The 16,163-nt window shown below is 45.2% G+C and overlaps 1 protein-coding gene across 12 annotated transcripts in view; it reads left to right on the top strand.

Moving 5' to 3' along the window:
- Ten-m (teneurin transmembrane protein Ten-m) overlaps nucleotides 1–16,163 on the top strand; it is a 514,620-nt gene that overhangs the window by 459,633 nt on the left and 38,824 nt on the right. For 2 of the 12 annotated variants that reach the window (XM_077400007.1, XM_077400003.1), the window contains exon 1: nucleotides 9,601–11,092. The exons of the other annotated variants lie outside the window; for them this stretch is intronic. In XM_077400007.1, the coding sequence (XP_077256133.1) occupies nucleotides 10,987–11,092 (106 nt within the window). In that variant the 5' untranslated portion in view covers nucleotides 9,601–10,986. Of the gene's footprint in view, nucleotides 1–9,600; nucleotides 11,093–16,163 lie in introns of those variants that run through there. 12 annotated transcript variants of the gene reach the window in all.

Genomic DNA, 16,163 nt, shown 5'->3' with positions numbered 1-16,163 from the left:
TGCTCGTTGCACTCTTATTTATAGAACTAGGAAAAGTATTATTGATTACTATCGATTAAAAACGTCATGTTACATCCATATAATGTGTTTCCGTTTATTAATAAATCGGAGGAATCTATTATTGTTTTAATTCTAACATTATACATTATACATTATACTTTCGAAAAACAGCAATAAAACAATGACAGTAAAAAAGGTCAAATAATATTAAATTGTTATTATTTAGATTATTTAGTAAGTCATGTAAAATGACGTTATTAGGACGACTATCAACCTATTTCTGTTTTATTCGGGCGAGGGCTAAAGTTAGCGCGGGCGTCTTATCATCGATCGCGCCATTTCAACAATCGGATATGCACCCCGCTTGTGAGCGGTCGAAGGTGCCCGCAGGAAACCTTAGCAAGAACTTCTCCCCCATTTCCCTACCTCCCAAGGATACCCCCCACGAGTCTCGCGGACACGGAGGGATGGCCGGAACTAGCTAGCCCGAAGGTCTCGCGAGTAAGGGCTACGAAACACGAGGGGAAGCAAGCGTGAGATACGGCTCCGAACCTATTCGATAAGATCTTTAGTCTGTCGTAAGGACAGGAAGTGCATTAAGGAAACGGCGGGTATTCCCACTGTGACTGCTAACTCGACACCGTATTACTCTCGGGTTAAAATAGTAGTCGCAGATATCGCAAATAGATTACGATCTACGGAAAATTTCCCGCAGAAAGTTAGTTTTTCGAGATCTTAAAATTGAGAGCGCATTGTGTGCCAAGATGAGAGAAAAGTCCGAGGGAGTTTGAGAGTTTTTAGCGCACAATACTTTTCAAAGAGCGAGTTTAGATGATGATTTGTCGGCAAAATATCTGTCCTATTTTACGAAGTAAAAATACATTTAATAATTGTTTAAAATGCATTTAATAATTGGAGCAATCTAGGTAGTGTTATTATTATCCGATTATAACTAACTTAACGAAGTTTGAGGAATATCGAAGAAATAAAATTTCATAATTCGATTTACGCTATCGAATACCTATATATGTTCCAATTTTGACTAGTTATACGATTAATGATTAGTGTAGACAGTACTTTGTCTATCTTATATTTAGCTCTTCAATACCAAACGAAGAAGTTTGCAAATATTCAGCCGCGTGTCAAATCGAGTCTATATAGCATTACGAATTCACATGGAAAAAAGGGTTTTCCAACAATTAGAAGCCTCCAGGACCAATACAGAAGTACAAAACTCCGCGTCGAATCGAAACACTCAGTTATGAGTTGACATATCCCACGACAACTTCGCACGAAGGGGGTGAAGATCCGAAAAGCCCGGAATCTCGAATTCGATTTTTCGACACGACCAATACGACCGCTGCTGAATGGATTCACGGCTGTGACCCCGGCAGAAAGGCGAGATGGAGGCCCGTGAGTCCAAGATTGGAAAACGACTGGGATTACGTTAAAAAAAAAGAGAGAGAGAAAGAAGGAGGAGAAGCTAAGGCGGATTGCGTATCGGGCAGATGGCAGGCGAGCTCTCTCGTAAAGCCAACTACGTTTGTGCACGAAAGTACCTTGCGCGCTGCACCTCCTTCTCCGTGTGAACCGTACGTGTGCGTGGTGCACGTGCGTGGTGATCGGGCCCGCGGTAATGGCAATGGTGGTAGTAACTGTTGCTCTCGTCGACGAGGAGATATGGGATACGATAGGAGCACGAACACACGTTGGACGGCGCGCCACTCGGATTTCGAAAAAGGGTGGGATACCCTTTCATCCCGATCCGGTCAATAGTTCTTTTCGGTATCCCTTTCTTTTCTTCTCTTCGTTTTCTTCGTCTTTTTCTCACTTCGGTGCCTTCTATTTCATGCGGAATGGCACGATGCCAAAGGCCGGTCCCAAAAGTTTCGTGGAACGGGGGAGCTTCTCCAAAAGGAAAGATCAGATCTGCCCTCGCGTGCAACATTTTTTTCGCGTTATAGGTATACGAGAGGACGGGGTCCCCTTTATGGTAAAGAGTTCGGAACGTGTTTCTCTCCCGCGATTGATAATACAGTTCTGAAAGTGAATGGTAATGGAAATAAGCTAATGCATTTTTAAAAGATTTACCTCAAAGAATAGGATTTAATAATTCTGCCAACACTCGCGAGTTGGATACAAAAACGCCGACTAAATGTAACCCCATTTGCTTGATAAATGCTGTACCCTCCGTGCCTTTTAGATTTGCCATTTAGACCCCGCTTAATTCATAATATTCAATCATGCAGAAATTTTAACGACGCTCGAGAGGATCATTTATTTAACTCTGCCTTATTCTTCGGTTATTTTCTCTTCTCGCCTTTCGAACCGGTGAAAGCTCCCACGCATCAATTTATAATTTTTACACGTGTCATCGAACAAACGCGTTCTCGCTACCATATATCCCGTGGGGGAACAGATTTCAGTGAACAGGTCCAACGTGACTCTGCAAGTAGCAAGTAGCGGAGGGTCCAGCAGTCTGATGGACAAGGTAATCTTTAGATTCATCTTACCGAGCCAGATGTCCAAACTGAATCATTTCATGTAGTGCCACATTTCCACTACACATCACCAATCCACCTTATCAGTTTAAAAATAGAGGACATTAATTTAAATAACGCCCTCTTTTTTATATGATATTTTATTTACAATACTGTTTACAATAATTTGAACAAAAAATGGGTATTAAAATATTTATAGATATAAATTTGATCCGATAATCTTAATGGCAATAAAAGACGATACTTCTTACGATAAGTTATATGAAAATTAATTACTAAATTAGAAGGTTTTACGTTCTAGGTATAGATTGTCGCTCGATCGCGTGCTGTCGCTGTATTGCAAACATTACGGCGATCGTTTGAAGTTTCTAACTATAAACGTTAATTTTATGCCAAACACGGGAGACTTCGCGCTACTATTCATAAAATCCGCCCCCCGTGTACGCTTCGTATAAGTTCCGCGCTGCGGAGACTGCAACTTATTCCGTTCTTCGTACGGGGAACGCGACAAACGCATGTTTAACCAAACTAACAACGATGAAGCACGGCGGCGACGTGCGAGCGAAGTTCCGGTGGTCGTTTGGGGAAGTTCTTCGCCGCCCATGACTTAGTCGGCCGCGAGTGCATCAAGGTGCCGCGCGATATGCAAAGTTTAAGGAAATAAAGAGCGCGGAAGTTCGAAAGATTATGGAAACTACCTATATTTTCATATTCGGATGAATGATTGGAAATGCCGTTATCACGAAACTTTCCAACTTCGACGATCGCAGTAACTTCTGGCTGCCGGAGGGTCCGTTTTGGTCACGATTCTTCTTAAGCGATTGTATCCAAATCTTAGAGAAAGATAAACGTTCCATTATTCTTCGCGCGATATATTTTAATCTCTTCCGCGGTGCTAGAATTGATCTCGTCTTCCTGATCTTGACGCGTTTAATGTTATCTACATTAGTTCATCCCTCTCCGCTCTGTCCGTTCTTCAACCACCGTTGCCTCGTGAAATCAAAATCGCGTCCGCGTTTGAATGCAAATGATTGCGAGGGCCGCATTATCGAGCCGAAAAATGCGATGCGCATCGCGCACCTGGCGTGTAAAGACTGCCGTATGGAGTTATGGCGTTACATACTCGTTATCTCTCCGCCGCGCCGCGCGCGGCCGTAAAGCGACCTGTTTTTACACGGAACTCCGGGCCGGCGTGTATGCATGTTTATCCGCGGTACACCGGCAATGAGGTACACACGCGAGGAGGAGGTGAAGGTGGAAGAGAAGGAAGTTTTCGTGGCAGCCAGCCTTCGCGCGCGCGGTCGTGACCGAGAGCGACGTGCGTCGGAGTGCAGCGCACGCCGGACGGAGCGAGAGAGCCCATCGCCATGAGCGCCGCAATTTACGAAGCCATCATCCTTGTATGCAGATGCCGCGACCGTGAGGGATGCCCCCCTCTATCTCTCCCTTTCTTCGCGTTCTGACTATCCCTCTTCCTTCCCCCTCCGCGCGAGCGAGGGACTTCTCTCATCGTCGCATCGGGACCTCCCGCGCAGTCCCGACGCGCTCGCACTTTTACACTTTTATTGGCCTGCCCCGGCTATTTTACAGCCGATAGTGGATTAAGGGGATTAAGCGCAGTCGTCCGTAGGGCGGGATGCCTTTCGCGATATAGAGACATAAAGTCCGTAAGATACGGGGATTACCCTTTTTCTAACGAGCGACTGCTTCGGCGGCTTCGAGCGTCTCTCGCGCGAAACACCGATATAAAAAGTCGATTTACGCCGAACGCATTTGTGACGTGCGATGCCGTGATCGTGCCGTGCCGTGCCGTGCCGTACCGCCCGCATCCGCGAGCCGATCTCTCGCCTTCATCCTCGTCTACCTTGAAAGTTTACTGGCGCTACATGGATTTCCGAAGAGTGTCGGGTTACTCAAACGTGCACCATCGCTATCCTGAGGGAGTACGTTGTACGTTCTTCCGAGACAAAGAGGCTGTGTCAAAGATAAGGCTGTTGAAAACATCAGTGTCGATGTCGCCACATTTCAATGTGTCAATGTTTCTCGTGAAGCAATAATTGGGTGCAGTCATGAAAGAATCACAAACGTATTACAAGCATAAAGTTATTTATTTAAAAATGAACGATAATTATAGAAAGTTCAATCTTCTAATGTGACATCCATAGCATAGATTTTATCGTGTAATCTAATTCTACCCATCATGAATGATTTTCTTGATGCTGTATAAAGATAAAGATTCTCGAATATTATAATATATCAAGTACTATTTTATAAACAAGCGACCTGAAGGAAAGATCACATCTCAGGATTATTCTAGTATTTCTGATCATATATTTCATTCATTTTTATAATATCGCAGTTTTATCTCAAAAAGATGCTATTAAAAATATGATATTCTTTGTGTTATTTTTTATATATTCAGTACATTTGAACTTTATTTAAAGTACAATAGAGATATTTCAACAATGTTTTGATGCATATGGAATCAGATCGTTTTGTTGCGCATAGTAGAAAGTATCATGGACCATTTTCGTTTCTCTCAACCGCAAACAAGGTCGCTGCAGCACTCCCGGCACTCGGATCACGAAAAGCCCCATTTTCCGCGAATGTCGAGTACCATTTACGGCCGAAAGCTTTTCTGGGATTTCAATATCGCAGTAGAGTAAAGTAACGAAGAGAGGGTAGAATTGAATCGTCCAAATAAAATCGAGGCTATAGATCTCCGCATTAGAAAATTGATCTTTTTCGATTATCATTCATTTTCGAATGGACAGTCCATCCCTATGTATTTGCGTGGCTTATACTTGCAATAAATTGTAATTATCGATTATATCTTTTTCTTTGATGATAAAATAGTTACATTCGCTACATGCAATTTATTTTATAATAAGATACACTTAAACGAGAGAGTTAAATAGACAGAACGAGAGAGATAGAGAAAGAGAGAGAGGCGAATCTTTTAAGTCAACATACCGTTATCATTTCTACAGCTTCGCGTTCTAATTATAATACAAATACAAACTTCAATACCACACAAGTGGTACGCAAATTAGAAGAGCACGTTGAGCGCTCCGTTTTAATGATTCAACGAGCAAAGCGGTCGTGTAGCCAGGTAGCCTTCTTCGAAACATCATAATTTACCGCGCGCGACTCGGTTTCTTTATTATCTCGGCTCCGTTAAAGCGCGAAGCGACGGACGAGAGGGGAAAGGTTTTTATCTACCCGTTCTCTCGTTTCACGATAGGTACAACTTAATCGCACCGTAGCGCGAAACTGTCCAACCGGATAAAACGCGATGGAGACGACGGCGCGGCGGTGCGGCACACAGCCGGCGATGAGAAAGCCTCGGTTTTGGACCGACAGAAAAACACGGGAAGCGTCTATCTGTTAGGTCACGCTCACCCTGTGTTTCGAGATCGCAACCCGAGAGAATCCGGGTAACCCGGTAAAACGATAGCCGAAACCCGGGAAATTCGAAAGCGTGCGCATTATTCAGAGCAGTCGCGTGAAGGAGCGAAAGGAGCGAGCGGATTCCCTGCGCCAGACGTGCCGACCGCTAAATGAATTTTTTATAACAACCCAGCTGTATGAAATCTCCCGCGAAAAATAATTCCGCGCCGTGAGAATTTAAATGGATGCTCCGAGGGAATTTAGATAATGCAGTTTAATTTATCCTCTTTCTCTCTCTTTCTCGGTATATAAACCTGCTGTTAAAATCTATGGCTATTGTCTAAGTTTTCAACATGGTTTGCGCGCGTATAATTGTATAAATATTAAACAAATTTCCATTGTATATCTAAAACTATAAAACTATATATATATCTTCTCTCCACCCCCCCTCTCTTTCTTTCTCTTCGCTGTGTTACGCAGTTTTCTATGAATTAAACGATATATTGCCCGGAAAGAAATAGCTCGTTCAGTGTACAAACTATATACCAACGAATAAAGAATTATATATATTGCGAGTAAAATTCCTCCGTTTAAATTTCAGCCTTCGCGCTTTATCACTGCTACCTATTTACTTTATTATTTTCCTAAAAAATTGGTCAGTTAAAAGCAAACGTTTCCAAAAGATATTGAAGCATGAAATTTATCTAGGGGATTTTTGATAAAGCCTTATTCGGAAACAGAGAGAGTATAGATTGGGATGATTTTTAAATCAAAATACTACGCTGCATGGCAGATTCGAAGCGGTAAACTTCGCATAATAGAGAACGGATCGTCGAATCCAATGGTATCCGGTCGTCGACAGTCGGACGACCGGCAGCAGCCGGTCTTCGACCAGCCGCCGTCGCGACGTCGTCGACGATCTCTCAACCCCCGTCCCTCCCCCAACCCCTTGGCAAACATTTGAACGCGAGATGGCACGACGCCACCGTTACGGGGGTGCTATTCTATCCTATCCACCTCTCGCCTGTTTCCGCGAACAATGCAATATCATCACCCGCTGCCTGATTCGCATTGCGCCAATACTTTCCCGTTCGCAAACATTCGTGTTCTCTGGTCCATTTAAGTCTCATTACGTCACCCATTGACTCGTTAACTCGCACTTTCGGGCGTTAACTCGCCGCGGGATAAAAATCGCGTGAACGAATGAGGTGTTAATCGCGGCGAGCAAATTGCACGCGATACTAACGAAGAAGATATCGGTAACATTTTCCGGAACACTCACATAGACGCTGCCAAGATTTCTCTATTGACGCACTAAACGATTTTCTTGCTCATGTTTTTTGCGGAAACACAATTGCAATTAAATCCGTAATCTACGTGAGAACCTGTTATTTTGATAAATGCTATCGCTCGACAGTCAATGTGCAAGAAAATTTCACAAGATTTCATGTACATTCTCATATATATATATATATATATATATATATATATATATATATATACATATACACACGTAGGCGCGTGCATAAATTGTAATTTTTTTACTTGTAGAAAAATCAAGTGCAAAATCTTTTTATTTGTCATTGAAATTACAGAATTTGAATTTCATATGAGATAACGTAGAGAGAGTTTCTTTCTCTTTCTCACGTGCTATAAGGCAAGATATTTAGGAAAGAACGTTTCATTTAACTTTCTATTTTTCTCTAAATCCAGAGCGAGACATAGTGCATAACGCATTCCTCTCGCGTTGCATACAGAACCGTTGTTTGCATACATTGTTTAGGATAGAGAACAAGCATAAATTGAAAGTGATCGAAAAGCAATAATTGCGTAACGAATAACACTATTGTACAAACATAAAGTTTATTAACACTGAAGCGCTTTTGCAGCCGATGTTCATTAAAAAACAAATATATAATATTAAAGATTTTATTTGCGTTTTCTTCGAAATTATGTGAAAATCGCGCGAAACCGATGATTACATTGCATGGTATTTTGCATTTTGCATTGTAGGAACAACAATATTATATACGATTACAATATTTGTAGCATATGGTATTTTATCTCTTTTTTCGGCACCATGCGTGTGTGCGCGTGTATTTTAGTTAGGAAGAATGATTAAAATTCTCCTGTATTGTGTACCGCATATACACAATCGCGCCGCAAAGTTATCCGGAGAAGAAAAACATTGTTCCAAAGTTTATCCAGTAACAACATTAATTATTTGCTATTCTAGCAACACGGATTTCAGATATTTTTGCATTAATAATAAATGCGCCGGTACCACGAGCAATTTTCGTTACGTAATGAATAACGTGACAGAACAATGTAATCCTCATAATTGTGGATCGAGCGGTTATAGATGCAAATATTCTACGTTTGTCGACATTTGCTATTATTTTGGTGCTTTACGATATTAAAAAAAGAATGTAACAGCTAGGTTCGGGAATGTGACTCTGCATTCGTAGATCTTCATACTTTATGCTTTATGCTACGTCTGTTATTATACGAAAGCTACGCCCATTCATGCAGCGCGCATTCTTGTGAGATGACATATTACCTCAATAGCCGTGATTACCGTCCTTGTAATCACCTTTTCTGCCCCGCTGCATTTCAATCGCCCGCACACACGAATAACATCGGAGAAATTCTTCGATTTCCAATCTGCAAAGCCGTGCCCACGCTAATCGATTCCCTCAGTGTGTCTGTCTGCCGCGCGTCCGCTCCCACACCGAACCAATAATAATCGAAGATCGTGGGCGAAGATCGAGAGTACGGACGGTGCAACATACCTCGTTATCCCGTTCGCGGGCCCTCCCTTTCCCTTTCTGCGTTTAATATTCGCGATACACTTTAATCGTTCATCAACCGCCCGAAACTGGTCATCCCAATAAAACGAACGGGGCCAGGAACGGATGGTGGCCCCGCCTCGAGAAGTACGAAGTTAATCATTTTTGGGATTCAGTGGGACAGCGAGAGGGACATTGAAGAAAAATGTGCTCTTGCGATATACGTTAACGTAACAAAGTCGACAATTTTAATTTTTTGAGAAACGTGGCTGCATTACGTTGAAGTTAATTCTAATTGTAAGTTTAATTGATTTCACGGCTTCTCCTAAACTAGAAATTACAAAAAAGAAATTACTATATAGGAACAGTACGCTGGAAAAGAACTAGGCGAAATTAGTTAACCGTCAGCTTGCTCTCATCGATGTTTATCGGAAGAACTCCTAAGGATATTCTTTCGCGGGATTTTCCGGTGGAGCGGGACTTGAATTTCGTTAGTTTTCACGTAGCATATCCGCCCCTGGCCGCCGGAGATGGCAGGAAGATGAGGTGCGAGAACCTGAAGAAGAGCCGGACCAGGCGGGCGGCGGCGCGTGAAAGAGAACGGGTCTTCTTTCGACGGGATCCGCTGCAGCATCAGTGGAGTAGTGGGTGCCGTGATCGTCGAGGACCGGCTGTTGTCCCTTCCCCTCTCTCCGCGCCCCCTTTTCCCGGACGGACCCCTTCGCCTCACCAGCCTAGTCTCACCCAAAGCCTCCTCCGCACCCTTGCTCCAAAATGCCCCTTACGCAAACCTCCCCGCCGCGCCGCCGAAGGATCACCCTACCCCACTCTCTTACCTTCCCCACTACTTCACCATCCACCGTCCTCCACAGTGTCGGGAGTCATCGGTTGCCCCTCTATCCTCAGTCTGTCACCGACCGCGCAAGCGTGCGGTTCTTCCAAAGGAGTGTGACGAGGAACGGTTCTCGACGGTCCACGGAGATCGCGTCGCGTGGGTCTTCGCAAGGTCGATGCGTGTGTCGATCCGCGATCCGATCGAGTGTGGAAAAACAAAACGGTGATCCCGGACGTTGAATCACTCGTCGGATCTCGTGCGGTCAGACGATAGATCGCGCGGCCATAAAAGGGAAATTGTTCGAGGATCGCGTGAACCGGTCGCGTGTACGAACCACCGACAACCCGCATCGCGCGGTCGCCTGAAATTTTCTCGGAAAACATTTTCGCAATCCGCGCGTCTCCGCTGACACTCCGGTCTGCACGACAGGACGTCGATCGACCGGGCCTCTCTCTCTCCTTCGGCGAAGTGACGTGACCGAGGGGACTTCCGGTTTCCACGAGCGAGCGCGAAGTCGCTTCCCCGACGTTGCTGGACATCGTCGATGGGAGGACGGAATCGCCGGTGGTCGTTTATCGGTCGATCGAAAAATTCGCGGCGGAACGAATTGAACCCGTACCCTCGTCACCTACTCCGAAAATTTTCGGAGCAATCCGACTAGTCCCACGCTGTGCCCCGCTTTCAATTGGTCACGGCCTGTCCCGCGCGAGTCACGGGACCAAACAGATTATTATTAATCTCCGTCGTGACGAGAAAGAGAACCGCACGGCTGCCCGCAGTTACTCGTGACACGTAACAAAGTGACAAACGTGAATACTCAATGGATTGCGCATTAGACCCGCAATTCTGCGCTCCGACTTCTCGACTTCTCGCGAAGGGCACGTTCTGATGCGAAATGTGCGCGGAGTGCCTGTGAAATTCTGTGCATCGCCAAGTGCAAGTGAATGAATGCGGTGCCGGACCGTGTGCCCCGCAAAAGAGGTAACGCCAACGATGCCCGAGGTGACCGCCGTCCGCGACAGACGACAGTCCGACTGCGCGAATTCGAGAACGAGCGCACTTCTTTCCCACCCTCGCGTGTAAAACGGGGGAACAGGTGCACCGGGGGTTTCCACTCGCCTTTCTCTCTCGCCTCGTCGTATTTCAACGACTACGTGCGCTCGCGGCGAGGTTTAATTTGGGATACCGTGGGGTTTCGCGCGCGCTTTGTCGTACGCGGGCGCGCGTCATCCATCGACGTCGCGGGTCTCTCTCCCCTTTGAAGTTCAAACCGGAAGGATCGTTTATACACGCCTCTCTCTCTTTCTCCTGGGGTGATTCGAGACCCAGACGACGCGTGCATATGTGATCGCGACGCTGTTTACTCGGTGCCCTCGAAGCGTAGCCGTAGATCGCGACGAGGTCGCGGCTCGTCGCCCGCGTCTCCATTTTCGCTCTCGTCGATGACAAAGAGAGGCGTACGTTTTCCTCCATGTGCGACCCCACCGCGTTGCTGGATCTAGTGCCGGGCGAGGGATTACTCAAGAGGCCGTCCATGGATTACAACGAGTACACGTACTGCTACGGTGGTGGTCGAGGTGGGTGGCATTTCTTTCCACGGTGTTCCGCCACGGTGCGCGCGGCCACCGGGAATCAGCTCGCGCCCGCCGCGGAACGAACGTGATTTTCTATATATCGTTCGCGTCCCGATATCGCGCGATCCGATGCATTCTTTATTCTTTACACGGCCGTCAAAACCGGCTTGAGCGAAGCGTTGATGGAGAAATCTCGTTGGAAGGAGAATCTCTCGTCGAAGTGTTGGCAGGACTTAAGGCATCAGGACTTAACTGCGTGCTAATTCTCGTCGTAAATTAATCTATCGTTAAATTAATTGCATTAATTTTCTACATCTTACGCCTGTCATATATCGCGATCGTGTAACTGCACAAATTATTTGAGATTACGATGAAAATTATTGATAATTTAATAATGAAACATTGTGCGCTATCGACGCTATTACGATATTGTAAAAGGTTTTGCTTCCCGTTAGACTCTGTAGAATCAAATACGGGTGATCCTGACGCGTGTAACGACGATATCGCTTCTGTTCCGTGCAAAATTTAAAAATGAAAGGCAGCTCTTCCCTGAATATACGGGAGAATATAGCCAATCAATCAAAGAGAATCGGAGTGTAGTTAAATATTTAACAATGCGAAACGGAGTGGCGTTGATAGAGTGGTGTTCCCGATAACTCGGTTTCTCCATAGAAAAACACAGTGACTAATATTTTTATTAAAATTGACGTTTATTTATTTTTATTTGTGCCGCGCTATTCCAAATTACGCAGCATTGTTTAACGCTGACGGCAAGTTAAAAAGATAATATGCGGTCGTATTATCTACAGACATCTGCATAAACAAATAGCTCGAATCTTATGGAAATGTATGTTACTTGCGATAATTTTTTTCATAAAAAAAGCTCGTTACTTTAATGCCAGATAGTAACCCGGTTTCCGGCAAAATAATAATTAAGAATCCTCAAGCCAACGCGATCCAACTACTCCCGCCTGTCGTGATAAAGCTTCTATTTTCGGCGCGAATCGATTGTCCCGAGGCAACGCTTCCCCGCGGCGATGAAAAAAAGCAGCAAGACGAAAACATCCCCGCAGAGATGGAGCAGAGGGGTGTCACGCGACTGCATTATCACGCGGGCCCTATTTGTCAAGTCGACGTGTATCCAAGGCGTGATTCGGAGAAATTTTTTCGCGTGTAAAACTGCTTTACGGCGTATGAAAATGAAATTTTCCATTATGCGTCTCTTAACTATTCGACGACGAGAGTCCCGCGTTTTAATGGAAAGAAGAAAACGTGGACAGTATTATATCTTACGCGGTATCGTGTAACCGGATTTACTTGTCATCGTGACGTACTCGTGTTGCACGATGGATGCGAAAAGGGGATCGATCGAAAGTGAATCAGGTGAATGGTCATAGTAATTCCGATATTTATTTATTTATTTATTTTGACTATTAACGCACTAGTTTTGAAATTGTGCGTAACTCCGCGTCCTAAATAAATGATTGCACCACGTTGATATAGGGAGAGAAAATTTACCCAACGTCATTTATGCACGTTAAAATATTTGGCGCCTAACTCATCAGACTTTTCTGATATTATAGAACGTTGCGTCTTAGGACGTGGGAAAATTCCAGGTACCATACGCTGTCGGGAACAGGAACTTGTTTCATTTTGCCGAAGCACGATGCAAGCCGTCGAGTGAAATTCCGTTTAAACACTATTACGCATCAAGCACGACATTTCCATTAAGATTTTCCGACGAAGCGAACGGAAAAACGAATATAATTATCGTTGCTGAAAAACGGGGCATTATATATAGCGTCGCTTCTTGATGCCGTCCCGTCACTCGGTACTGCGAATTTTTTTAAAAATTATTTTCCTTTGAGACTTTTGAATCAGAAATCGTTCGAAATGACAAATGATATGTTTCCGTAGCTGGAATCGTGTGACATGGACCATAATAATTATAATAAGTGACAATTTAAGTTACTGACATGAAAGCCAATACAATTATTTATTAATGCACAACTTAATGCTCTTTTATATTGGTTTTCGCAAAAATTATGCCTTATGCAGGAGCATGTATGTAAGATAAATATTTCTTTCTTTTAAAAATTTCTCGCGCGGAATATAAACATCTTAAAAAATGGATATGTTTCGGTGTCAGTGACGGGGTCAATTAGAACTTGAATTTTATTCATTTTAATGTACGTACATTTGCTCGAATGAAAGTTTGATTGACTGAAAGTGGCGGATCGGCCATCAGGCTCTGTGTGATTGTGGTGTCTCTATTTTTCGCTGAATGGAAAGCTGCCATTTTTCGCGAAGATCCGCCGCGAACTCGTTCCGACTTCGCGATAGCGTTCGAGCCGCGATAAAAACTCTATCCCCGGCGCGAATCGATCGCCCGCGGGCGCAACACTTTCACCGTGAGAGAGCATGGGGGGAGCGCGAGAAGAGGGTGGAAGCTCAGGGAAAAGCTGCGGGAAGAACGACAACGCGCGCGCGGCGGAGAGACATACGTGACGAGGGGTTAGCGAGAGGGAGCGGGTTGCATTACCACCACGCAGGAGCCGTATTTATCACCCTGACATTTCCAAATGTCGCGCGGTTTATCAGGTGTTCCCCGGTGGAAACCTTAAGGCACCGTGGCACGAACTCGCCGCCCACCGATGTGGCGCGGCACGGCGCGGCGCGTCCGTGAGAGAGTACGAACATCGCATCGGCTACGTCATTAAATTTGCATAATAAGACGTCGTGTGGTGGCCGAACGCCACATCGTAGTAACAGTAGTCGTAACCGCGATCATCGTTATCGTCGAAGCTGCTGGGTACTCGCCGCGAACAGCTGCCGCGCGATCGCCAATAATTATATGAAACGGGTTTAGTTAACGCCACGGTGGACGAAGGATGGAACGAGGCGTCACGCCGTGACAAAAATCTTGGATCGGACGTCCTTCGTGCGCTGCATTTCGTCCAATCTCGAAACTGATCGATCCCGCCAGGTGCAAGCTGAAACATGAAGTCGTGGACTCCTCTCCCGTGTTACTTCTAATTTGCTTATCGAGTAGTTTCAGAAAGTCGATAAAATTTATCTCCGATATCTCCTGGTCAAGAAAATGTGAAGCGATTCTGTTATTATAACTGCAATAAGTAACAAAGCATAATTTTGAAAAAATTATGTTTTTTTTATATTAGAGAAAACGAAGTTTCATAGATAATTTGAAAATCAAAACAAAATACGATTGTCGCACATTTTATTGAGAGGCAAATAAATTATCTTGACAGATCCTCAAGCAGGCAAGATATTCGTGATAAAAAAAAACGTAATCTTTCTTGACTTTGTGTTTTTGTCGTCGTTTCTATTCCGAATCGTTCTAATTCCGCGAAAGTGTGTCGCGATTACATTAAAAGCGCAAATTCGTGAAAGCATTTTTATCGGGAATAGATAAAAAAAACTGCGACAATTTTCGAGAACGAACGTAACGTTGTCACAGGGGGAATTAATTAATTTCGGGCCGCCCTCCGTGCCACGCGATTTGCACGTTAAATCGCGGTCGCCATACCCGCCGTTGCCCTGCGCCCTATACGAACGTGACCGATTCGCCCTGCGCGCGACGCATTAAAGTTATTCACTTTAACTATTTTCAAGTTTCGAGTCGGCTGCCGGGGTCTCTTCCCGGGTATATACCAGTCCGCGCTGCGTTCCTCTGAATGCACCGTAACGATATCCCTCGGAACGCGGCCGACAGGGGCAGGGGCGCCGACAATCCCCACGGGCTCGCGTCGCTTCCGGTTTCCGGCGCGCCGCGCGGATTCCGCGGTTGTACACCACCGTCGCGAACTTTCGTAACGTCGACGGAAATAAAACAAGTCGATGAGTTCGCGATCGTTCGAGAGAGGAAGGGCGGTGGATTAACGCGCGCGCGATTTTGAAGGAATCCGGACGAAGAGCGGGTGCACATTGCGATGTAACTGGCAGATGCTGATTATTCGAAATAATTTGGAAAAAGTGATATATTCTAGTTGTCTAATTGTATTTTGATTCTAAAGCTGAATTGATTTGGATAACAGAGATGCCACGGAGTAATATAAACTATCATGGCTTTTTATAGTTGATTTTATTTTAATGTTTTCTTTCAATATCTGCACATACCTTTTTTTATTAGTCTACTCTGTGCCAGAGCAATTTTGAAAATTTTTAAGCGATTTGAAAATTTAGAGAGTGTTATAGCCATAAATTTTCGCTTTGAAATCGCAGAAAACGTCAGTCCTCGAAAGCGTGCTTTCAATACAAATCCAGCCGCGCTTTTAACGGATATGCAGATAGAGTGTATACCCAAACGAATAAATTAATAATTAACGATTCCCCGTGAAAAACGCGGGCATTGCGCTTTTTGTGCGCGCGCGGGACGCACGTGTAATAAACTCTCCGTTAACGGCGGGATTCTTCACGCGTCTAGCCGTAATATTATATTATAATCGCGCTGATCTCCCGACGTGTATTAAGTCGTTGAACACGATGTCCAGAATTACCGACGTATACGAGAGCAAAAGAGGGAGAGGTAGAGAGAGAGAGATAGAAAGGGAGCGCCTTTGTAATAACCTTCCCGAAGCGAGCGCGCGCCTATTACCGCCTCGAGCGCTAAAATACCTATATGACGGGGCTGGCCTTCTTGAATTACGCGGCAGGCTGCTCCGTCGAGATTAACGTCTCGTAATAACAAGCGCGCGCGGTGGTGTAAGGTGGTGCACACGGGGGTTCCCCTCCACGGAGGCCGAGGCGAAGGGAAGAAACGATCCAAGAAGCGACGCCACGGCGAGAGGCTCTCTCGTCAACGCCAACGGCAACGCGGCAGCGGCGGCTTCGATTCCTCGTTAAAGGCACGTGCGTGGTTATCGGTTGCTCGTCTACCACGGTCGCTCTGAGACGGTTCGGATCGGTCCACCACGCAATCTAATTGCTATACCGAAGTTCGCGTGGGATAAAGGCGTGCTTTTCGCCCCTCACACGCGTGAGATTTGAGGATCCCGGTAGAGGAACGAGAGCAATTACCGGTTCTCTCGGATCGATAGGGCCGATTTCGCTGCCG

Source organism: Temnothorax americanus, unplaced genomic scaffold, assembly GCF_048541705.1.
Source record: "Temnothorax americanus isolate GAGA-0224 unplaced genomic scaffold, ASM4854170v1 Scaffold13, whole genome shotgun sequence".
NCBI lineage: Eukaryota > Metazoa > Arthropoda > Insecta > Hymenoptera > Formicidae > Temnothorax > Temnothorax americanus.
The sequence above is the reverse complement of the archived record's forward strand: the minus strand, read 5'-3'. Positions and strand labels throughout refer to the sequence as shown.